Source organism: Pleurodeles waltl, chromosome 5 (genome assembly GCF_031143425.1).
Source record: "Pleurodeles waltl isolate 20211129_DDA chromosome 5, aPleWal1.hap1.20221129, whole genome shotgun sequence".
NCBI classification, from domain to species: Eukaryota; Metazoa; Chordata; class Amphibia; order Caudata; family Salamandridae; genus Pleurodeles; species Pleurodeles waltl.
The window spans coordinates 997,294,946-997,321,439 of NC_090444.1; the positions used below are offsets into that span (position 1 = coordinate 997,294,946).

At 43.6% G+C, this 26,494-nt stretch overlaps 1 protein-coding gene across 2 annotated transcripts in view; it reads left to right on the forward strand.

The window, feature by feature from the left end:
* Positions 1–26,494, forward strand: part of ENPP3 (ectonucleotide pyrophosphatase/phosphodiesterase 3) — a 709,815-nt gene that overhangs the window by 321,859 nt on the left and 361,462 nt on the right. For both annotated transcript variants that reach the window (XM_069235161.1, XM_069235162.1), the window contains exons 11-12: positions 22,754–22,819; positions 22,924–22,996. In XM_069235161.1, the coding sequence (XP_069091262.1) occupies positions 22,754–22,819; positions 22,924–22,996 (139 nt within the window). The remainder of the gene's footprint in view (positions 1–22,753; positions 22,820–22,923; positions 22,997–26,494) is intronic.

The following is a 26,494-nucleotide window of genomic DNA, read 5'->3' on the forward strand; positions in this document are numbered from 1 at the left end:
TTTCAGGAGTATAGACAATGGGGCCTAGATCTTGGCGTGTACAGTGGGTGAGCCTTTACTTGTCCCAAAAGTGACATGCAAGCAGTTTGTATCATGTCTCTGCAGAGGTGAAGTATTTAAAGTCACCTTCATGTAGGAAATCGGAGATGGTGAGTATACCTTTAGCTTGAACTCTTTCCAGTGCGGTTCTCTGCCTTCTATTTTTAATTGAGCCATGGTTCCATAATATTGCCTGATCATAGAATCAATCCTGTTCACCCAGTAGCTTGTAGGACTCCTTCCATACATGTACTGTGGTGCGAAGCACTAAGTGAAATGCTAACACCTTGCCTAATCTCCCATTTAGAACATCCTAAAACCTGCCAGTCTGCACAGGGAGGCTGCCTTCGTCTAGGTCTATCAAGGGTGTTATGCAAATGTATCTGATGTGTACTAGTTAGGAGATCAGCAAGTACGTGGTCATGTGGGGTAGTCGCATGCCCCCTGTTTCTGTTGAGGCAATGAACTTCCCTAGTTTAAGATGTGGTTTCCACCCACTCCAAAGGAGGGTTTTCATGGCTTTAAGTACTATGGTGGATATTAGGTGGTTTGGGATGCGAAGAGGAATTATACTGACACGGTATGTGAATCTGGGTGCTACGTTCATTTTAGGTGTTTGAGCCTTCCCCCAGAGAGACAAATGAAGATGTGTCCATCTATTCAAATCCACTTATACTTTTGAGAGTAGAAGTGTAATAGTGTGTTTCACCATACATGTTAACCATAGTGTGACCTTCATCCCCAAGTGTCTCATTTTTTCTTTCATCCATCTAAAGATGTGACCTCCAAGGGCTGCCATTGTAGTATTGCCAGTCAGTGGCAGAGCCTCACATTTGTCCCAGCTTATCTTAGAACCCAACAGTCATAAAAAATGGGAAATCAAGTGAATGAGGGCTCTCATAGAAGATGCTGGGTTTGAGAGTGTGACTAAAATGTCATCCACATATAGTGACACCTTATGTAATCTTCCTGGCATTATCCCCTGGATATCTGTAATGGGGATCGCTAAATGATCCAGGGCTAAGATTAATAGAAGCAGGAATAGGGGGAATATCTTCCTCATGCCTCTTTGTATGTTCAAAGGCATGGATGTGTGACCATTACAGGAGACCCTGGCAGTGGAGAATGAGGAAAGCCTCAGGACTCTCTGACCTGTGCACATGCTTTGTGAAACTCTAAACAGGTATGCCCATTCAAACCTGTCAAATGACCTTTTGGCATCTAGGTAGACCACCAGTTTGTTTTCACTGTCAGACCATATCTGCCACAGGACCTGTGCCAGGGAGCAAGGGTGGGACGCTGAGGTTGTATGGTACAAAGCCCTCTTGGTCTCTGTGAATAAAGAGAGCCAGCACCAATTTCAGAGTTTAGCTCCCATCTTAGTGTGTTCAAGAGTGAAATCGACGTGTAGCTGGTACAGTGTAGGGGGCCCTTAATGGGCTTGAGTATTAATGCAATGTTGTCACTGTTCGCTTCTCACAAGAAAGTTGGGTCTATCTGGTCCTTTCTAAGGGCCTTGTGTAGCCTTGTGTAGCAGGGGACTGACAAGGTGTTTGTACAATTTATAGTACTCTGCCAGATACCCGTTGAGGCCAGATGCCCTACTTTGCAGAAGATTGTCTATCAAAGCAGCTATTTCCTCCTCTGCTATATTAGTATCTAGAGTTTGCTGTTGGTCAAATACAGCTTAAGGAGTGTGTATTTGGATAGGAACTCATCAGTCTCTTGTGGGTGTCCATGCCATCGGAAGAGTATAGGGACCTGAAAAAATTGCAAAACGATATATTGGTTGGATGCATCAAGGTGGCTCCTTAATTACCTATGATCGCTTGAATGGTATAGTCAGTTACCTGTTACCTCAGTTGCAGGGCTAGTAGTCTCCTTCCCTTCTCCTCCTGCACATAGCGTCTCTGTCGAAGGCGGAACTGGGCTGTTTCTGCTTGGCAGGTGTACAGTATGGTGCATTTATGTTTTATCTCCAACAATTACCTCAGGGTTTCAGCATAATGCTGAGAGGAGTAAGTAGCCATCAGTGTTGTAAACCACTGCTCTAAAGTGAACCCATGCCCTGCTGCCCTACTCTTCCTGCCAGTAGTGCCTCTCATAATCTCTCTGCTTGCTGCTAATAAACTCCTGGTGTTGAACCTGTTCCTCATTTTGCAACAGAAATAGTTGAAAAAAGGACCTGAGCCTCCGTTATCATCACAGAAGATTATAGTGGGAGAAGCTCAGTTGCCATTGTCTGGCCCCTAACAGTTGCAAATGTCTGGCCCCTGGCTTTTGGAGGCCCATGTCTAGCCAAATTTGAATGGCATCATGATTGGATACCCCTGTCGGTTTAATATCCATATCAATGACTCATCCTAAAAGAGAGGTCAATACCAGGAAGTAATCTATGCATGTCTGTGTGCCACGCACACAGAGGTGAAGGTGTAGTTCCTCATCACTTGGTGGATCTGTTAGGGACCTGTTAGGGAGACATCAGCCATCATGTCTCCCAACCTACCCCTATCTGGGCCTGGGCGAGATGACGGGTGATCTGATTTAACCAGGAGTCCAATCACTAGCTAGGAGAACAGTGGTTTTGGGTTGTTGGCATAGGATTCTAGCAATGGTGCCAAATGTGAGCTTCTTTGTGTAATCAGAGGGTATATAGAGCCTAGTAAGAGCACATTCTCAAGTACGGACACTTTGATAAAGACATAGTCCCTCATTACGACCCTGGCGGTCGGCGGTAATATGGAGGAAAGTACTGCCAACAGGCTTGCGGTACTTTCCACCATATTATGACAATGTACCACACCGACCGCCACAGCGGTAACAGCCACGGGCTGGAGATATCAGTCTCCAGCCCGCGGCCGTCACTGTACCGCCTGCAGGATAATGACCCCGCCTACTGCCATGGTTTCCGTGGCCTCCTTACCGCCACCGAAACCATGGCGGTAGGCACTACCAGTTACAGTGAATCCCTTCCCTGTCACTGATAGAGGTATCCCCCACCCTCATTCCCCTCTCCAGATACTCCCCCCAACTCCCCTTCCTCTCAAAACCCCCTCTACATTCACACCTCCTTCACACACACGCATACACACACCCATTCCCACATGCATCCACGCAGGCATACATCCATTCACACACACATCCGCACACACTTTCATACATACATGCAGACACGCATTCACAGACCACAACACACACGCACTAACACCTCCATGCATACACACAAATTCAACACGTAACACACACCTGCATACACGCATGCACAAACATACACACACACACACACCCACACACACACACACCACACCCCACACCCTACACCCCTCTCCCCTGTCAGAACACACCATTACCTGTGTTCAGGGGGTCCTCTGGCAGGAGACCGGACGGGGCGCTGCTGCCAGCAGCAGCGTCCTCCAGCAGAACACAGGCAAGCCATATTATGGGCCACAGACGGATTTCCGCCATCCTTGTGGTGGAAATCCAGCTGTGGTCATAATACGGCAGATGGCTGATTGCCGCGGCGACAGTCTTTTGGCTGCCGTCTCTGCAGCGATAGGCAGTTTTTACTGCCAAAATCATAATGAGGGCCATAATGTCCCTGTTGGTCCCTCCATACTTTGTGGGCCTTTAGTGGTGGCTTGTTCAAAATCATTATGGTCAACTCACCTTTCCAGTGTATTTTAGAGGAGGGAGTCCTATTGTCACCCTTGATTAACTTACAGGCATTGTAATTTCTTCCCACCCAGTCTCTCTTGTGTTTTTGACTTTGACTCGGTGACGTGGGTCTCTTTGAGCAGAGCTATATCTGGGCCTATAGACTGCATATAGCAGAGTATTTTCTTCTGTTTTATATAGTGGGTAAGGTCATTCATATTTAGAGAGATTGATGAAAGTCTAATGTCTCTGGCCATCTATCGGCTCTGTGGAATGGAAGTAGAAGTGCTGGGGGATGTAGCTGGCCAATAAATGATAGAGGACAATTTACAATCAAGCTGATAGAATGTAGGAGAACTGTAGGAGTACAAGAGGTATAGCCTTGCAGGGGGCACTGATGACCCTTTTGTAAGTAAGAAAGAAAGAGGGGCCCTAATCCCCACTATCGCCGGCCTCTGAAATATGAGGGCAATTGAGAATAGCACATGGGAGATGCTTGCTATGACAAGTGAATAGTGAAGGATATGTGGGAAACTGAGGAGATATAGTAGGATCCCAGGCCGTGTCCCTGCTACAAAGAGGGATAAAATGTACTTTGGCAGGATTAGAAGTCATGTGTTCAAGCAGCGGGCTGACATATCACCTAGGTTATAAGCCTTTCTACCTGCTGAACCACATGCTATTTCATGGGTATGTATAGAAAAAAAGCAAGAAAGAAAGGGGAGGGATGGAGAGGAATTAGGGGTGCAAAACACATGATGGGGGACTGAGAAGAGGAGAGGCGGGATGTGGAAGCAGTAGAGGGGTACTGTGATCTTGTAATGGGTTGACATTACGCAGGTTGATGGACAATGCAGTTCAGAAACAGACATTAATGAGGAATTGGAGGTTTCAGTGGGGAGTGGGACTTATACCGAGGGTGCTAGTGCTGTCCTGGAGGTTGATGTTTGGGAGCTGAAGCCCAATTTCTGCTGACATCTTCTGGTCACCGGCGTTCCACATCCCTGTCAGTTGCTGGGGCCCTCGTGTCTTTTGTGCCTTTCTGGGAATCCTGATTGCCAACCCTGGTGCAACCTCCATCTCAGAGACGGGAAGAGCATCCAGGTGCTCATCCAGCTGTTCTGTGACTCTGAACTCCGACATTTTGTTGGTGTGCATGATGAGCATTTTGGCGGGGCCAGAAGCTCATAAAGGATACCAATTTCTGAAGGTGAAGTTAGAGGAACCTTTTGGGAATATGCATGGTTTCCTGTGAAAAGTCCTGTGTGATGAAGATTTTGTAGTCATTGTATGAAAAGGGTCTGTGCTTTTTGAACATCTGTCTTGCTTGCTGGTGGCACAGGAAGCAAGCTATAATCTGTCTTGTCAATACCGGACTGTCTGGTGTCTGCAAACCTAGTTGCCCTCTGAAACTCTAAGGGGGAGGGGTGCTCAAAGGACAGCTGTGTAATGGCTGGAATAAAGTGAGTGAGGTAGGTCAACCCAGGGACTCTTGAACTCTGGAAAATCTGGGATTGTCTCTTTGGTTTCTGTCCTCCAGTTCCAGGAGTGAAAGCACCAGTGGTTCTGTTCACAATCTAATGAGGCAGCTATCTGTTTCCTATGTGGTCCAATCTACCTACTGTGAATTGCAGCTGAGCATTAAAGGAGGCAGTATTGGTTCAGATAGACTATATACCAGCTGATATATTATCGGTTGCCTCCACCAGAAGTGATCTAAGGGCTGCTAGCTCTTTCCTTATGATGTCAAATGCCTTGTCCCGTGGCAACTGATCAGTTTCTATAGTGTGTTTGGCTGGTTTGCCTGGATCTACTTCCGCAAATAGGATCTCATGAGCAGTTCCAGTGGCATAATAAGAGTGAAACCAGTACTAGAGTGAGGCTACAGAGGGGTTGCAGAGAGCAGGGGCCAATAAGGAAATAATTCGGGGGTTCCCTGCCAGCGGATGGAAGGGGGTAGCAGTCCCAAGCTTTACTCCCGGTGTGCTAGGCCTGATGTGATGAAAAGGGGCTTGGCCTACTAGGAGAATGGAAGTCGTTGTGGACCCGTGTCTTGCACACCTGGGACCAAATGTCACAGTCTACAGCCCAAATAAGTAATCTCACACATTAGGGACTGCAGCAGATGTTGTTTCATCAGGCTGTAGGCGGGAAAGTTGAGCCAAGGCAGTGCTTCAGTCTGCACTGTGGGAGGCCTCCTGGCTCCATGCATGGTGGGCTGTTCCTGTCAAAGCCTGTATGATGAGTCTGCTAAGCTGCTTCTAAGGCAATGGAGGCTCAATGAAGTTCACTGCTATTGCCCTCGCACTATTCCATGGGGTATTGGGAGGCAGAGGGCCTCCATAGGGCTGTATTATGACCTAGAGCTGTAGTGCACTTGAGTTGCAGCTGCCCTTACTCTACCGGCGGTCAAGATATCGCTGGTCTCTGCAAAATGTCTGGTGCTTGCAGCAGCCTCTCTCCAGTCGCACAGGGCTCTAGCCACTTTCCCCCTCAGTCTTCCTGCAGGGGAGGCTGAGGGCAGTAGTGTTTGGTTGGCGTTGTGTGTGGCCTTCAGTGGAGTTAAGGTACCTGCCGATGTGTTGCTAGTGTGCCAGGTTGCCCCCGAGTAATGCTATTCTAAATAGATGGTAAATTCTGTTCCTCTCCCTTCATTAATCCTAGGCTGTGTAACTAAAGGGTAGGCTGACCATTATAGAAATACTGTAGCATTCAAAGATATCCAGAGATCTTTGAAGATTACCCAGGTGTAAATCATATTAACAGATATTCAGCTTAATATTGAGCACCCACCTTATTTTTGCACAAAGTTGGAAAATCCGTGTTGTCTCATTTAAGCAAAACTTTAAAATTGCTCAACAAATATTAACTAAGATTAGCCCCATTTCTCAACCCTAGTGTTCCATCAAACATGAGATCTCCACAAAAAGTATTCCAGTGCAATGGTGCTGAAACATGTACTACAACCAACCTTGTGGTAGTAATAGCCATAGTAGAAGCAAAAGTACTATAAGTATTTGTTGGACCTGGCCCTCGCCACAGGGTCACCCCTAAGCTTTATGCCTTCATCCCTCCTGTTTTCTGAATTTGTTTTTCTTGGCATTAGGAGTCTGTGTAGTTTACCACTGCTAACCAAAGCTAAAGATCTTGCAATTGCTCTTTCCAGTGCATGGGATCTTCCAACACAGGGGGGCAATAACCACAGGCGACCCACGAAGACAAGCAGGGCACTACTCAAAGGCCTAGAACAACTACAGTTAAGAGCCCTGAATGGTAGATTCCTGGAGCGCTCACCACCCTCAGCAACATACTTCTCAACAACAGCCTCCACAACAATCAACTACACCTTCACCACTTTGCCACTGTTTGACCAAGAAGTCACTTACCAACTAGGAGACAACAAACGGGTTAAAAGTGCACAATCAAACATAGAGCTTGTATCAAACGCATCACTGGACTTGGCAGTTGACCTGCGAACGAACAACAGCAGTGAGGTACTGAAGTGGGAACTACTAACCACCAAACTAAGCAATAGATTAGTGGAGTCGGTCATTACCCGGTGTCTCACAGCCCCATAAGCAACAATACGCTTGCCGCAGGTCCACAGAGTCGCACTGCGAGACGCAAAACGGAAAATGAATTTTACTATAAGGCACCTTCATGGCAGGCCAGGGAATCTAGACCTGCTCGAAGCCCTAAGACATCAGAAAAAGTCACTAAAAAAGCTGAAGTGGGCAATCCATAGGACTCACCGCGAACACTTATGGGCCAAGCTATACTCAGACGCCAAGAGTAACAAAAGCGCGCGCTTTTGGCATACAATATGCAATCTTACACGCCCCTTACACAGCGGCATTAAATCACACATACCAGAAGCTGTCTGGGTGCAATATCCCGGAGTCCACTTCAACTGCCAGTACTGTATCCAGACGCCACCCAGCATGCCTGCACCAAAGTCTGCTAACTTTGGTAAATCCTCTTCCACATCACTCTTCAGAGGAGACTCCGCTTTCAATATTTCAATATTTACTGAATCAGTCACAGTAAAGGATCTGATAGCCAAGGGCTGGAAAGAAGGTGCTCTGGGCCCCAATGGACTTCCCCCTGCGGTCTTCAAGCAGAACAGGTATGATATTAGAACCTCTCTACCAGGATATAGGCCACACAGGCATCATCCCACAGTCCTGGAAAGGGCCCATCATTTTGCCCATCTTTAAAAAGGAGGACAGATCGCTCCCAAACAACTGTAGCTTAATAGCCCTAATAGTCTATGAAGCAAAGTACTTTGCCAGCCTGCTGTTGGAGCATCTGTCTGGCGAAAAGGGAATAATCCCCAAGTTCCAAACAGGGTTCTCTAAACTAACTGGTACCATAACGAATATGGCCATCGGAATCCTTATTGACAAAGCAAAGAATCAGAAACGGCAGCTCCACCTATGCTTTGTCGAATTTAAGGCTGCATTTGACCACGTAGAGAGGAATCTGCTGTGGAAGAAGCTCTCAAACTGTGGTCTCCCACATCCGCTTCTACACTTGATTATAGCCCTTCATACAGACACATGAGTCCAGATAAAACTGGGAACTGGATCTCACCTCTCAAAGGATACAAACTACCAAAGGTCCTAAACAGGGCTGCGTTCTTGTCCCCACACTTTTTAATCTATTCTTAGCAGACCTAGTGGGTTCTCTTGCTCTTACAAACCTGCACACCCCAAAAATAGGAGACCTGGAATTACCAAGTCTACTGTATGCGGATGATCTTGTGCTGATTAGCCACACAAAAATAGGGCTCCAGAGATTAATAAATGCCACACAACAATACTCGGCTGCCAACTGCCTGACCGCAAACTTCGCAAAAACATGCTCACTGTCAATCAGAGCCAAGGCCCCCTCTGGTAAGTGGTTTTGGGGCAAGACACAGCTTTTGCAAACAGAAAAGTACAAATACCTCGGCATCACCATTGACAATTCAGGGAATTTTGGGCATCAAAGAAGGTGTAGTATGGGAAAAGGCTTAGCTATAGCACTATCTTTAAAAAGACTAAAAGCAGACTTGAATGGTCCCTCATTCACCTCCATTTTACAGGTACTAAAAGCCAAACTCTTGCCCACAATAACATATGGAAGTGAAGTACAAGGAGGCAGAGACTCAGAAACCCTAAATCATACAGTGAGCAAAGCCTATCGGATCATCTTCAACCTTCCTAAATTCACTTCCCCAGCTTAACTGAGATTGGAGTTTGGCCTACTGGATCAGTACGTAGTGCATAAATAAACTTCTGGAGCAAAGTCCGAGGTGCTACCTCAGACTCTCTTAACTACCACCTACGGCAGGAGCTTGAGCGTAAAAGCACCTCCCCTTCCAGAGCTTATCTAGAGGACTCACTTAGGAAGACTGAGCTTACCGATCTTTGGAGGGCCTCAGTCTCTCACAGCGCTTTCAAAAAATGTGTCTGGAAATCAATCAAACTTCAATCCTTGCTGGAGGACAAAGCAGCCTTCTCACAGAGATCTCATGCTTGGATGACTCTGAATACTTACACAAGTCGGGTCCCACAAGCATTTCTTGGCTTTTTGAGGCAAACTAAAGAGCAATTTCTAAGGTATTTACTAGGGCTTGTACCATGTGCTCTAAACATGGTCCCTTTGCTGAAAAATGCAACAAGCACTACCTGTCATTGATGCGGAGAAGGCACAGAAGATCTTCCACACGTCCTTTGCTCATGTGAACATCTTGCGTCAGAAAGAAAAGCTTTTCTAAAGAACAAGTTCAATGATAGAGTCCTACGAACAAGGAGGCAAGCCGTGCTGGCGTGTTTTGCACCCGTGGACTTTCAACTGAACTGCACCCTAGTGAAATTTCTATCCCATGTAAAACAGATACAGCACCCAACACAGCAAGCCATCGACTCTACACATCATCTTTCTCCAGTCCTTAACACGGACCTTTAGGCACCATTCCTCTGTTATCATGACAAACTGGGCTCTTAGCCGCCACACGCGCCTAAGCAACCAACCAGTGAAAAACATATGACCCAAAGACTGCTTAAATTTAAGATTTTAAACAAAAAGTGTGTACATTTGTGCTAACTGTTCAAGTAACGGTGTGCTAGAGTTTTATGCAATGGTTTTAGTTAACTATGCAAATAAAGTAAGTAAGTAAGTAAGTAAGGTCCCGAAACAATGATACATATAAATCTGTCTATGCAAGTCCACACTGGAGGATCAAATGACGTTCAACTGCCATTAGAGGCCATTATAGCCTGCTTTAAACCAATAGTCAGACATCCTAACTGCAGGCTAGTGAAGTACCTCATGAGGGTTGGATGAGCCTATATTCCTCTCAGACCAAGCACATTGGCTGGCAGCCTTAACTTGAAACAATTAATAATAAAAAGACAGGAGACCTAATCTCACTTTGCACTGGCAGATAGAAGAGCTCGGTCACTTTATTGCATTTTTGGACAGCCTAAGACACAACAATAAATGGGTATGGAGTTCACCTGCCTTTTATGACAATTTGCTGGTAGTCAACCGACAATAGAATAGCAGCAGAAATGTATATAGAACTCCGCCAGAATTTGAGTCTCAAAATAAAGGAGAGCTACAGTTGAACTAAATCTGGCACAGATGGCAGCTTCTGGATCTTGCCATCACATTAAAACTGACACTTTGTTAAAACTGCACTGAGATGATTGTGGCCAGCACGGTTATCTAAGCTCATCTGCACAGCCAAGCTTAACTTTGTATCTTAATGAAAATTGTACACTTTACTTTTATTTCAAAGTTTATGACTAGAAATGAGTAAGAAGTTATTCTGCAATTATTAATGATTCAATGTTAACACGTTGCACTTCATTTGTATTCCAATTTCTTTAAACATAAACGAATGAGAAATTACTATGTAATTGATAACAATTAACTTGCCCATTTTCTCTTTCTCAGTTTTTAATACCTTCCTATATTTTGTTTGTGTAATGGTTTTAATTAACTATGCACCTCATAAATAAACTAAACTAAACTAAATGTATTACATTTAACAAGTGTTAATCTTTCAATGCGAGCAGATAGGGATGTCAGACTCAAATGGATTGTAATTTTTAATTATTTTTAATGGTTAAGTTGGATTTTAAATCAATATTCCCAAAATACCACTTTTAGAAAGCTGACATTTTATTGCCTAACCATTTGGTACCTGCTGCCTGAGTCATGGGTCACATGACTGTGAATGGCTCTGCTGCTGTGCTTTTAGTATTCATCCCACACAGTGAAACAAAGGGGGACTAGGTGTGGGCGAGATGTGCCATCCTGCAAGGATGGCTGAGGCAGGACTGGTCCCTGCTCTACTTACACTTTTAAGTACACACACAGGAACCTAAGAATAGTATTTTGTCACCGTAGATGTTTTGTAACTTTGGCATTGGAAGGGCAGGACTTTCCTAAACCAGATGTGAGGGTAGTCTAGGAAAGTCCCCCATTTCAAAGTCTGGCTCCGGATATGAATATTGGGCCATCAGAACACCTCTTCAGTACACACCTGTACCTATGGACATTACAGAAGAAGGACTGCCCTGTTCCCCAGAGGGCTGTCTTGCTGTTTGAGGTATTCCTTGTTCCCCAGAGGACTGCCCTACTGCTGCCAAAGGACTGCCATGCTGCTTGAGGCCTGCCTTCTTCCCCAGAGGACTACCCTGCTGTTTGAGGACTGCCCTGCTCTCTTAGAAGCATGCCCAAGGGTCAGTTGGCTAACTACCGGTTTGGGGCTACAGGGACACAAAAAGCTCCAGTGGCCTCCCAGCAAATGACCCAGCCAACCTGCTGCAACTGGACCTTCTTGAGTCCTCCTGGTCTCTGCTAAAGTGAGTCCTTGATCCCCAACAGGTGCAACCCCAGACCCTGGAATCAGGGCTGGCACCAGAGTACACTCCTCTACAAGAAAAGGAGAAATCCTGAAATGTTGAGCTCTTTGCAACTGCAAACGGGCCTGTTTGCACTGAGACTCTGCTGCCTTTCATGACTGCCGATGCTAAGCTCCGGTGAACCTGGTTCTTCGAGCTACAGCCACAATTGGCAATGCAAGATCTGCACTTCATACTAAAGCAACAGCAGCATGCTGTGACAGGCCCTTTTGTCCACTGTCCACTGTCTGGGAGCAATACAAATCTCACTCCAGGGAGCCAACAGGGTTCAGGTAACATCCAGACATTGGCAGTAAGGCACATTTGGCTTAGGTAGGAAAATGACAACTTTCTGAAAGTGTCATTTCCAAAATAGTAAAATGAAAACCGACTTTACCATTAAGTTGGATTTAAATTACCATCCATATGAGCCTTTGAATCAAATTTCTAGCTGCTCCCAAGCTGACGTTAAGCAATATAAACTGTTAGACTATAACCCAGTATGTTTCTATTGGAAAGCCAGCCTTGCCACAGTTAAAATGACTTGGGATGTTTTTCACTGCCAGGACATGTAAAACCTTAAATATACATGTCCTACTTTTTAAACACTAAGGGCCGTATTTATACTTTTTGGTGCACAACTGCGCCAATGCAGTTGTGCGTCAAAATATTTAACACTGGATAACGCCATTCCAAAGCGCCATGTGGGCACCTTATTTATGGAATGACGTTAGCCGGCGGAGCTGCCTGGTGTGCGTAAAAAAAAATGACTTACACCAGGCAGCGCCGGCGTAGGGGAAAATGGAGCTTGGGCGTCAAAAAATGGGGCTAGTCAGGCTGAGGCAAAAATGTTGCCTCAACCCGATTGTGGCATGTAGGGGGGCACAAATCAGGCCCCCCTATGCCACAAAAAAAAAAAAATAATAATACTTACCTGAACTTACCTTAAGTTCCCTGGGATGGGTCCCTCCATCCTTGGGCGTCCTCCTGGGGTGGGCAAGGGTGGCAGGGGGTGTCCCTGGGGGCATGGGAGGGCACCTCTGGGCTCCTTCCGAGCCCACAGGTCCCTTAATGCCTGCCCTGACCAGGCGTTAAAAAATGACGCTAAAGCGGCTGGACGTCATTTTTTTTTACCCGCCCACTCCCGGGCGTCATTTTTGCCCGGGAGTGTAAATATGGCGCACATGCCTCGGAGTCATTTTTTAGACGGGAACGCCTACCTTGCATATCATTAACGCAAGGTAGGTGTCCACGCTAAAAAATGACGCAAACTCCAAGATCTTTGGCGCTCGACGGGTCTAACGCCAAAGTATAAATATGGAGTTAGTTTTGCGTCGGATTTGCGTCAAAGAAAACGACGCAAATCCGGCGCAAACAGAGTATAAATATGCCCCTCAGCCCCCTTGCTTATGGGCATATGGGGCCACCTAGGGGGTGCGACGTATAAGTATTGAAGTTTTAAGCCTGGAAAAAGATTTATTTTGTTAGGTCTAAGTAGTAGTTGTTTAAAACTGCATACACAGGCTGCAATAGTATGCCGGTAGACACGTTTTCACAATGCTACTTTCATTGGTGGTGCAATGAGCCCTGCAACCCACTAGTAGCATTTAATTTCCAGGCACTAGGTACATATAGAAGCATATAGTAGGGGCTTATAAGTAATTTAAACGTGCCAATTAATTTTACCATGTTTATAATATAGAGCACAAGTACTTGTAATGCATCGCTTCTCAGCTTTGCAAGTATAGAAATACCAATTTATACATGGTTAGGCCTGTAATGAAGAGCTCCATTTACAGTTTTTGAGTTGCCCTGCAGCACACTATGGTGCTTCTACTAAACGCAGCTCCCACCATGTAGATGGATGCTTTTTCATACAGAAAATGGATGGTACTAGTAGGTATTCCAAACTAAGGAGGCTTGCAAATCCTGGAAATGTATCAGGAAATTGGTGGTACATTTCTTTGATGCCCATTTAAAAAGTATACAATATGATAGGCTAGAGATATTGACTTTGATTATTTTGAGAGATGTCTTGCTCAGAAGAAATTCCAGCAGAAATGGCATCGAAAAAGGCTGACCTAAATCGAGTGGTTTGTCTAACATTATTTCTGTCCAAATGAATCCTGTAGGAGTTCCACTATCAGGAGTGCTGTATTCCACCACAATCAGAATAGGGCCACAGAACAGGAGGACAGACTGGACATTTGCCTTTTTTTGTAAATGTACAGTTATGACACTCCTCTAAATTAGTTTAAAGGACCTGATTTACAGCTTTGAGGGAAGGGTACTCCATCACAAATGTGATGGATTACTCTGTCCCTCATACTTTGGTCCACCCAGTCAGGCGGACTGTCAGCTCTCTGTCAGCAGTGCCCCCTTAACATATATCAAAGAAAAGCATCATATCGCATGAACTGTTAAGGGTGGATTATCTGATCCTTGGATGTGGGGGTCACACTTTCTGGGTGCGGTGATCTCTAAGTGTGGAGGTCATTATTTATTTGTTTTTCAGATACAAACTCCCACTTTGGTAGTTTATTTTTGAAAAAGAAAAAGTTTGGTCAGAGGTCGTCAAACCATCGGTAACTGCCCACCAATCTTTCAGTGACTTCAGAGGAGTCACCATGGTGGTGGCTCCTCTGAATTCACAGAGATCACTCCAGGGCTGGTGGTGATCTCTAAATTTGATGAATGATAGTCTGTTGGATAGTGGACATAATGTCCTCCACCACCCTGATGGATGGCAGGCTGCCTGCCAAAACCTAAATCAGGCCAAAAATGGTTTACTTTGCCTAACACTGAAATCACACTTTCCCTAATGATGTGAATCACTCTTTTTGTCCAAAAACACTGGAAGAGATAATATACCACATTTTGTAGCCCTGTGCTTTGTTACAATACTACTAACTGAGTCTTTTTCACCATTCACAGTCTGGCTTTTCAACCACAAAAAACGAAGTATCCTGCCACCTAGGTTTGACAAGACTAACATTGACACAGAAAGGTTTTGAAGTATTTCAAGATGTTTGCCCATATACTTTTGTGTCACCTGAATATAATCATGATTATTTACAAAGTTATCTTATAATTGGGAATAATTTATATGTGTAAGTTTACTCTTGCAATTATCTTTACTACTTTTCTCAATTCACAAAATGCAAGTGTAAACTTTCTCAAAAGTGTAAACTTACATATTTACACTTCCTGAAAGCGGTGGAGCCAGATTTATGAATGCAAGTTACTACTGCCGGAAAGAAACAGTAAGAAAGCCTGATAGTCTTTAAATGTGGTTAATTCAGATGTATTACATGCTCCCGTACCCTCAAACACATTTCGGCTGTCCTGCAACCTTTATACCTGATAGTGAGGCGCCATTTTGCACCACTATTTACTTCCCCACAATGTGACATCATGATAGACACTAAAAACGGACTACTTATCAGCATATTCATGACACTTACAAGTATCAATTCCTGATATATGACTATTAATTTAAGCATCTAATTGCAAAATATAGATTATTTCAATGGCGTATTCCTACTAGTATCAATTCTTAATACATAATAACTATTTAAGCATCTGATTGCAAATCATATTTAATTCAACAAACATTCCAACAAAATTCATAATAGATATTCATCATTCTTTGGTGTGTTTGTGTTTTTCTACCAACCATTAAGTACTTGAGCACCTGCAAATTGTCATCCATGCCATTAATTCCTTTCCAATTACCTTATGTGTGTCTATTTCGCGCATTTACAGCAAGCAAACATTCTTACTTAATATAGCCCAGTGGGCAAGCAAAATGCTTACTAATCATTGGTACAGCCACATATTATTTCTTAAACATTCCATATCATTTCTTCCATCATGCAGTAAGTTGCAATACCGCCCTTAATGGGCATCTTATAAATGCCCCATTACTAGCCATTACCAAGGGATCACAATTTCAATACAGTGTGCGTGTATATATATATATATATATATATATATATATATATATATATATATATATATATATATAAACATATAAATAAACACACACACATAAACATATATATTTTTTTCACTAAAAAAACAGGTTACATGGACGTTATATTTAGGTTCCAATTTTACACACAAAAACGTTAGAAATTCAGCTGTTATATATAGTTAGTTATTTCAAGTAACTACCATCATTCGTGTCCTAAGGTAACTATAACTTACGACCTCCCCAGGCTCATCAATAATTTTACTGCAAATGTTATAGTGATATTATCAAGTTTGTCATTCAAGATGTCATGAGCGATGTAATATGTGAGGTAATTAGCAAGGAGGGCGAGTTATTGTTACCTTAGGACACATGTCATAGTTACTTGAAATAGCTCTAACTGCACCAACTGAGGCCCATATGTATCTTTTTTTTTACGCTAATTCAGCACAAACCTAAATCCATATTTATACTTTGGAGCTAGACACGTCTAGTGCTAATGTTATGGCGTTAAAGTCATTTTCTGGATGTAAAAAAAACTACCTTGCGTCAATGAGTTGCAAGGTAGGTGTTCCCATCCAGAAAAGAACAATATGGCATTTGTGCCATATTTATCTCCCCATGCTAAAATCCAGCACAGGGGGATGGGGCCTTAAATGGCACTAATCCTGCTTAGCGCCATTATTTAACGCCTGGGTATGGGAAGGCATAAGGGAACCTGTAGGCATATTTTCATGGTCAGAGACCATGGAAAGTGCCCACAGGTGCCCTTCCCTGGCCTCAGGGACACCCCCACCCACACCAGAGGGACACCACAGGATGGGGGACCCATCCCAGGTAAGTATTATTATTATTTTTGTCCCCACTCGGGGGCTCTGACTTAGGGCCCCCTGCACGGCGCTGACCCCAAAGGCCATGCCCAGGGGACATTTGTCCCATGGGCATGGCCATTGGGGTGGTAGGTATGGCTCCTGTCTTTACTAAGACAGAAGCAATGTCCATGGGGGTTGTGCACCGAAAATGGGGCTACAATCCTTAGAGGCTTTTTTCTGCCTCTAAACAGTATAGTGCCATAATTCGGCACACAAGCTCCGGTTTCCCTCCCCTGCCCTGTTAGCATCCTTTCCAAGGACGCTAAAAGGGCATTAGTGCCGGCTAGCACCATTCAATAAATATGGCGCCCGGTTGGCATCTTGGATGGCGCTAGCCGGTGCGATACTTTTTTACACCAAGCTGCACTAACGCAGTTTTGCATGAACAAGTATAAATCTGGCCCTGAATTTGTATGGTTTGTGCATGTAAAATCTGAACTTAACTATAGCATCTCTGTAACCTTTGTTTTTAGTGAATTTCTAATATTTTTTATTCTATTTCCTAGCTATAATGTTCCTGTAATCTTTGTTTTTTTGAGAGAATTTCTAGGGTTTTTAACATTAAGTAAGATGCCCATTGCAATGCACGGTGAAGGGGGTTTGGACGCTGGGCTAGATCTGGCTTTGTGCTGCCCCCACACAAGCTTGCTGCTCCTGCCCCCCCTTGCCATCCACTGTCCATTCCATGCCCCAGCTCCTGCCTGTGTGGCCGCTGTTCTGCCACTGCCGTTTCCGCCTGCCCTGAACAGTTAGCCTGCTGCCCCATTCACCTCCCCCCTATCATCTGTTATCTGAGTCCATGCACCAGCCCCCTCCCTCTTGCTCTGCATGGTTCGATATGCTGCCACTGCCCTCCACGTAGCTTGATGTCCCTGCCCACTCCTCCTGCCCTCTATTGCCCAATTATATGCCCCATCATTGCATATTTAGGTTCTGAATTTACTTGCACAAAACCATAGAGATTAAGCAGCTATAGTTAGATGTATTTCAAATAATTATAATTCCCACCCTAGGGTTAAATATAGCTCACGCCCCCCCCATACACAGTTTTCTCCTCAATAGATTTACAACAAATGTTACAATGACATTATCAATGATATTACAAAAAATTTCATGGGTGCTGTAATGTCTGGAGTAATTAGAAGTGCATAGCGAGGGCGAGAGTTATAGTTACCTTAGGGCACAAGTTATAGTTACTTGAACTAAATCTAACTATAACAGGTCAATTTCTATGATTTTGTATGTTTGAAATGTGACCCTAACTATAAGGTCCCTGTAACCTTTGTTTTTAAGTGAATTTCTATGTTTTTGAAAAATTCTGTTTCACAACTATACTGTCCCTGTACCCTTTGTTTTTTTCAGTGAATTTTTATGTTTTTTAATGTAAAGTAATTTTAATTAGTATATGTCAATCCAATCACCGCCATGCGGTCGAGGTTGACTGCAGGGCCTGGCTTGCGGGCAGGCCCTGCAGCCAACCCCCTGTAACAACCCAACTCCACCGCACCCATGGGCTTTTGCCATGCACATTGGAGGTTGACAGCAGGGCATGGCCTGTGGACAGGCCCTGCAGCCAACCCCCTATAATCACCCAACTCTGCGCCACACATGGCCTTTGGTCAACCCCCTGTAACCACCCAGCCCTGGGCTACATACAATGACAAATGCTCTGATAAATTGAAAAAAAAACAATATTTGACAACTAAAAAGTGTGACATCACCTTTATGTATCTACCTTACATATTTGAAGTTGAAAAGAATTTAAAGCTGAAAAATGACAACTGACACACCTAGACTGGAACCCTCACCTTTCTATCTGATGGTGTGAGACCTCAATCACTAGGCCACAGGTGACTCCTGAGTACGGTCTCCACACATCGCTATGACATTCAATCCAAAGATGGTGATGGGAAAATGACGTAAATGTCACATCACTAGGATTGTTTAACATTCAAAACAAGAGTAAATAAACAGACACACTGCCATGAGACACCAGGATTTCAACCTTCAACCTACTGACACTTCAAAAGCTTTACCAGTAGGCCAGAGGTGACTCAGTTCTGCTGTGCATCAAAATCTAGCATTACAACCCAACATATTCTAGTGTGACGCTTTCAAGTAACTGTATTGAGAGACCTTTGCAATACCAATCTCTGTTCCTCTTCTATCCTATTATGGGATCAAAGAGGGAGAGAGAGAGAGAAAGTGACAGGACCACAGGGGAGCCTAAGGGGCCCCGTGGTCCCACTGGCTCCCGGCTCCTGTAGAAGCCGGCATTGCTCCTGCAAATAGGGACCTGCTTTAAATAGCAGCTCCCTGCTTGCAGGGGCAATGTTCTCATCTCTTTCCCTGCACTCATGTTTGCCGGCTATTAAAGAGATGAAAACTCCACCTTCAGCAAGCGGAAGCTGTTTGACAGCTGAAAGCAGAGTTATGCTGTCAGCTTCCGCCAAGCAAAAGCAAACAGCTACCGCCCGAGGAGGGGGGCATCTCTGAAGGTAGCAGGAGTCAGCCCTAGAGGGTGGGGGTCCCCTCTTTATATCATATTTTCCCCAGGGAGGTGGGAGTCCCAGAGGTGCGGATTGTGCACGTCCCCCGTACACATTAAGAGGCATTTGCACGAGGGAGGTGGCGGTCCCAGGGGCACAGGGGCCTGCTGGCCCCACCCATACATATTAGCAGGCATTTGCCCCTTCAAGGTGGTGGTCCCTGGGGATGTGGGGGCACATGACCCCAGCATACATTTTGGCAGGCATTTGGCCCAGGGAAATGTTGGTCCCCGGGGTGCAGTGAGGTCTGCAGGACCTTCCCCATTACTTTAACTGTATTTTACTCCAGGGAGGGGGTGGTCCCTGGGGTACAGGGGGACTGCAGGGAAACCTGCATTCTTAAATCATCTATTGCCCTGCAGAGGTGGGGGTCCCCGGGCTGCAGGGGGGCATACTGCACCCACTCACTCTTTATTCATTTATTGCCCTCGGGAGGTGGCAGTCCCCGGAGCTGCAGGGAGGCCCCACACAAGCCTCTCTACATTCTTTAATCATTTATTGTACCAAGGGAGGTGGCGGTCCCCGTGACTGTAGGGGGGCCTGCATGGCACATGACCTCCCTATTATTATAATAATATCTTGCCCCAGGGAAGTGGTGGTCCATACGGCCCCCCCTACATATTTTTAAATCATAGCCCTGGGAGGTGGTGGTCCCAGTGGCTACTTAAAGCCCTGGCAGGGGGTTCCCCCTCCTACTAAGAGCTGGCAATGCCCCTGGGACCTGGCCCACCCAGGGCCAAAGCATTAACAACGCAGGTGGCTGTGTTTTTGGTTTTTCAAATTGCAGGCAAATCGACAGATCCAGCAACAGATTCCTCCGTTATTTTTTTTTAAAAAAATGCTTTTCAGCCTTGTGGGACCCCATGGGGACCCCTTGGTCAAGGTTAGGGGATAGGTTAAACATACCCTGCCCCCTTTTCTTTTTTTAACTTTTTTTGGTACTTGGCTGAAACCGAGTTCCAAAATGGCTGCCAACACATCTTGTTTGAAGTGTTGGCAGCCAATCAGGTTAAAGCAGGACATCGCCCTGGATCCACAAACATAGATATACAAATTTACTTTCCTGTAAATTTTCAAAAAAAGGGTGCCAGTGATTCTTGTTGGTGTGGAAAGTTTCAGGGTGATCCTTCAAGCAGAGGCTGAGAGGGAGAGGGGGAGGGGGGGGTGGGTAAAAAATATGCATTTCCCATGTTAATTCCCAAGGGACGTTTGAAGTATATATATATTTATATATACATATGTGTGTGTGTGTGTATTATATATATATTTATATATATATATATATATTATATATATATATATATATATATGTATATTTACATGTGTATATGTGTATTGTTTTATAGATATAAATATACTCTCCTTAAAATGAAGTTTTCCCTACATTTAAGCTCTGTTGATCATTTAAAAGCAGGGGCGTAGCTCCGGGAAGGGATGATTGGCATATTACACCCACCTAAAAAATGTATTCTGTAGTAAATAGCTTTCAGTCTGGTAATGTGAAGTGTCTCTCAGATTTCACCTGGCATTTTTACGTGCCTGCACTCACATATATACTCACACACTCTTGTCTTTTTTTAAAGGCCTTCAAAAATGTTGATTTGTTTGAACATTTTTGCATTTAAAGCACCCCTACCAATCCGCCCTCCTCTCTTTCCACTGCCCCTGAAGCCCCACCTAATGTCCTGCTTCTCTTATAATGTGTTTTAACAATATGTTGCAATGTGGTTGTGGGGAAATCTGAAGCTCACACCCCCCTACAATCATACTGACCAAGCTACACCCCTGTTTAGAAGGTACTGTCATGTATACTGATTCCAAGACGGCTGCAAGCACTTCCTCGTTGAAGTGCTGGCAGCCAATCAGATCTCATCATGAGATCCGTGCTTAGGCTATGCCCAGATATACACATTTATTTTTTCTTTAACTACTCGAACTACTGAACGGAATTATACCAAATCACAAAAAGCACGCTTACTTGACCAAGAGCTACTTTTCTGCCAAATTTGGTGTAATTCTACCCATCAGTTCGGGCTGTAGTTGTGTCTAAAAATCTCTATGGAAATTGCATGGGGAAAAAGCGTTTTGGGATCCCCCTTTTTCTCGGCCTTCGCTTGATGAATCACCCTGAAACTTGTAAGTCAGCAGCTCAAGTGAATGGCATACTAGTTTTGAACATTTGTGAAGATTCGTCAAACAGTGCTAAAGTTATTGGCAAAACTAAAAAATGCTTTTCCTATGGAAACTAGGTATTAATTATAATTACCTACTGGTAACTGCCAGTAGGTAGTATATAAACACCAGGTCTGAACTGGAGTAATTTACTACTGTTGTGAATCCCTTTTTTTTACGTACAAACTTTATAAGCACAATTTGTAAATAGCATAGGGCTTACTCTTTTATGAATGGGTGCACATCCTTCACGAAAGCCCTTGCTAAATCCCTCTATAACCCTCCATAAACCCCTCCTATTTAGCAGTAAGTTTGCCTCATTTCCAAGCCATACCTGGTCCCTCCCACATTTCCTACTATGTAGTAAACTTACATGTGTGAGAATCTCCCCATAGAAAATATAAGAGAGGTGGAAATGTACACTCATAGGTTTGTGAATAGCATTTTGTAGTACTTTAGTAGTACTATTGTAGTACTACTGAAGTACTAAAGTCAAAATGTAGTCTGTCAATATTCCCCAAGGATGTTATATGATGCTACTGCAGAAACCCCAGTCATATCAATTACATATCCCTCAAATAGTATGGTCCAAGAAGTATCGACTGCTGAAATGTAGTATACCCCCACTGTGTCCATACACTTGTTTTTACCATCTAGCCTCTGAAAGTTTCAGCTAACTGATGCAAGAGAGCATGTGATAAGAAAGGTTCACAGAAGTTCGTGAATTGTTAGACAATCAATTAATTTGTATTATAATCACAGTGATGTAGCAGGGTAGACTTTTGAAGCACACAGAACAACAGCATATATGTCTCCATTCCTAGCAGAAACAACACAGCTCTGTAAGCTACATTTGCCTGCCCCGTTGCCAGGGGTGGCTCCTCCATTAGGGCGGAGGAGTGTCGCCCCCGCCAGCAGCAGAAGCTGCAAACCTTTCACCATGAAGGGATAATAAACTGTGTTTATTATCCCTTTGTGGTGAAAGGGATGGGGCCATGTGGGGGTGACGAGTTGAGGGGAGTGCACTGTGCATTCCCCTCACAGTGCATGTGTGTTTGGCCGACCGTCTCGGGCTGGCAAAACACACATGCACTGTAGGCTCTCTCCAGCCCAGCAAGAGCGTGCACAGGCTCCCAGTCTGCCTGGGAGCGCCCTGGCTGGGTGCAGTCAGCCAACCTGATGGCAGAGCAGGCTGGGAGCCTGTGCCTGTCTGCAGCGACGACAAGGAGTGGCACGGCAACGGAGAAGGTACGTTTTTATTTACTTTTTAAAATTAAATGTTAACACCCTCACCGTGCTGCACCCGCACCCCCCCTTTACAGTTAAGCGAGCCGCGACTACCCGTTGCCCCTTGTAAGTCTGTGCAAGCTCTTCAAACAGTGCAAGCCAGACAGTTTCTCTTTGCCGGTTCTTATTTGTCATTGTTGTACATATGATTAGAAATATAAAGCACGTAATAAGGCCCATTTTAAAGCAAACACAAAATTGTCAGCTATATAAACATTGATATGAAAATATGTTTAGCTGTTCTACACAGGTGTATAAAAGTTTTTAAGGTGCTATAAAATGAATAATGTTATATTCTTGCTATTGTAGGTCTGCTCTGTATGAAGAAAGAGTTACCACCATCCTGAAATGGCTGGACTTACCCGGAGCTGAAAGGTGACACCTAAAAATACGTTATGTGAATTTGGGAATATGGAAACAGTTTAACTATGCTGATTCTCATGTTTGTTCTCTTCTCTTGTTTGTCTTTTTAATACCAGGCCTGATTTTTATACTCTGTACATAGAAGAACCGGACTCTTCTGGGCACTCCTATGGCCCTGTCAGTGGTGGAGTAAGTCATTTTAGCCTTCTTTTAAGTGTTTTTTCAGCATGTGAGTAAGGTTTTAGCTTCCTTTGTTGCCGTTTGCATGATCGCGGTAGACAGTCCAACAAAAAATAATGTCTTCTGCATGCTTTAAACATCAGGATCTCTTCTAGTTACTTTCAGGATGGATTGTCACTGCATAAACAGTTGTTGCTGGTAAACTTGGAATGTGGTGAGGCGTAACTACCTTCCTTGATTTGCATAGAACAAGGCATCCAGTTCTACCTCCTTTATGGTGGTTTGGGGAGCTTCTTCCCCAATGTTGTAGGCCAAAATGTTGGGATTTATATGCAGACGTACGAAAATATCGTAGCACAAAGATTGATGAGCAAAATATTGACATTGTAGGTACACATCGATTTATAACACCACAGCTGCTTACCTTGAAGGTATATATGTTGTTAAAGTACATATATATGAATTTAAGTTCAGCAATTCTAAATTTAACTACATATGCATACCTTGTCAATATTTTTTTCATCAATATTTTTTGCTGTGATGTTTTGGTAGTACAATATTTAAAACTACCTTCCTTGATTTGCATAGAACAAGGCATCCGGTTCTACCTCCTTCATGGTGGTTTGGGGCGCTTCTTCCCCAATGTGGTAGGCCAAAATATTGGGATTTATATGCCGAGGTACGAAAATATCGTAGCACAAATACTGATGAGCAAAATATTGACATTGTAGGTATATATAGAGGTACACATCGATTTATAACACCACAGCTGCTTACCTTGAAGGTATATATGTTGTCAAAGCACATATATATGAATTTAAGTTCAGTAATTCTAAATGTAATTACATATGCATACCTTGTCAATATTTTGTTCATCAATATTTTTTGCTGTGATGTTTTGGTAGTACAATATTTAAAACTCAATACTTTGGTACCATAAAAACCCAGGCCTAATGTGCATGTTACGACAGACATTTTACCTAAATTTGTAACTATCCAAAGATTCCCAAGCCATACCAAAGAAATATTCTAGTACTATTGTACTGTGCCAAACAAACCATTCCTTCCCCAGGGATGTTTGGACTCACCCATTCCACTATACATTAGGAAAACTAACTTAGGAAAAATAGCCTCAAAACTGGATTTTCCGGCAATTAGGAGAACTGAGTCATGCAATACCAAAGTACCTGTGTTTTTTTCTGAATACATTTAGCATTTGTCTTCACAAACTTTTTCCTCCACTCACTTCTAGGTAGATTATCAGTCATGTGTTGTGGGTGAAACTCTATTTGGAAGGAACGAGTGAGCAACTTAAAGGTTATTTCAACCACACAGTTGCAGGCCATTGGCAACGGAGGTCAACGAATCTTAAAGGCACAGACAGCAATGCTACAACTCAGCTCTAAATAGATATGATAGATGACAGATTGCAACTATTGTACGTGCCCAGGATTCTGATAGGAGTAGTTATAATTTCCTAAAACTTGTATCAATATATATGAAAAAATGTCTCAACACAAGTCATGAAATGAGAACCATGATAGATATTGCCCTCTTGTGCAAAGATGCCAAACTCAGGAGCTTGTCTTCCGTACCCAGGAGGATTTATTGCTCAAATATCAGCTCTATGCATACTAAAGAAATGTAGCCATTTTGTGTTAAAATTCAGCCCACCACTGAGTGAAACTACAGGCTTTTCACCATGAAATAAACCGTTTTCATTTTGGAGAAAATACTTCAATTGCCACAAGCTTAAACTGACATTTCTGTGAGAAAACAGTACATTTTTAATCCTCAAGTAGGAGTTTCATTTAAAAAACGACAGCCCATGTTTATGGGAAAATGATGGCAGTGCCGTTCTCCGTCATTTTCACAATGCAGGGATGTGCCGCATTTACTTTGATATGGCACCCCTGTGTTGTCCCCTGTGCTGGCACTAAATGTAGCCACCAACGCAGGTATTCTTGCACCATTGTGCAAGGATATCTGCGTTGAGGGGTTTGATTGTTTATGTGTGGAAAGGTGTCCCTTCTTGCACATAAACAATCACTAATGGTGCTTTGGCACTTCTGCAGAATGCAGCACACACAGAAGTGCCAAATCGTCATTTTCAAATGATTGTTTATGTGCAAGAAGGGGCACCTTCCGACACATAAACAATCATTTCTGGCATTTTGCTCCTAGTAGAATGCAGCACACATAGAAAAAGCAAAAAACTTTAGATTTTGGCGCTGCCTCAAGTTTATGAAATCTCGTAAATCTGATGTAGCGTCAAAACTCAATGGGTGTTGTGAGGCAACGCCCACAGCAACACCATTTGCACTCCCCTCTGATGCAGAAACCTGCTTCGGAAGGACCCATATTTACAAAGAGACGTAATGCCACAAAAAGTGGCGTTACACCTCCTTGTAAATATGGGCCCACATATATACTTTTTTTGCGCTGCATTGCGTCATTTTTTGATACAAAAGTGACGCAAACGTACAAAATATAATATTATTTTTTCTAAGTTTGCACTGCTTTTGCATCAAAATGGCACAAATGCTGCGCAAAACAGTATGAATATGGGCCTTGGAGTGTTGGCGCATCGGACCCTAATAAGTAAACTTACAAGGGGACGCGAATAGGTAGATGAACCTTTTGACTCGCATTTAAGATAATCCCAACATAGGTTCAGTACATGCAGATCAATAATCAATAATCAATAACATCAATAATCAATGATAATCAATAGCATTAGTAATCACTAGGAGTCAGTAATTATACCGTAATTATACCATCATGACCTTTCAGTCACGAACAACCACACCTTTTAGTAAAAGTTAGAATATTTATTTCCCTAAATTAACAATGCTAATGTCACGTAACATGATCTCAAAATCAAATGATAAACATATAGAAACTCCACTGGCTGCCCAAATCGGTGAAAGAAATGCAATCTAATCAAGGCTTGAACAATTACACATTCTAAGGTTATGGTGCAAATTAATAACAAAACAATTGTGCAAACGATATTATATACATTTAGATTCAGCAAAGAAAAGACATTGATTGGTACTCCATATAGCGAACTCTCATTAGTGAGGATCCTTATCTAACACCAGATTAGCGTTAGCATGTTGGGCTTCATGCAAAACAAGTCAACGCAAATTTAGAAAAGCTCTAACTATGGCTCTAACAAAATAGTGCGGTTGGTACCTAGAAAGAAAAAGCAAATAGGCATAACAAAACATATGCGTAACAGTATCCCTCTCCTCAAGTGGATCGGCAGGCTAAGATAGTCTTCGTCATCAGGACATCAGTTTAGTCAGCAAGGCATCAGGATTCAGCATCAAAGTTCAGAAAACGCAAAGTCTTTAAGCAGTAAAGTAAAGCACGTCTCTAGATGCTCAGTAAAGTAATGGCCTTTCGGCAAGTAGAAAATGGGCAAATGTGCTGTCTTCCTTCAGTGCAGTCCTAAAATTACTTCCCAAGTCCCTATTGGTCAAGGAATCGCATGTTCGCACT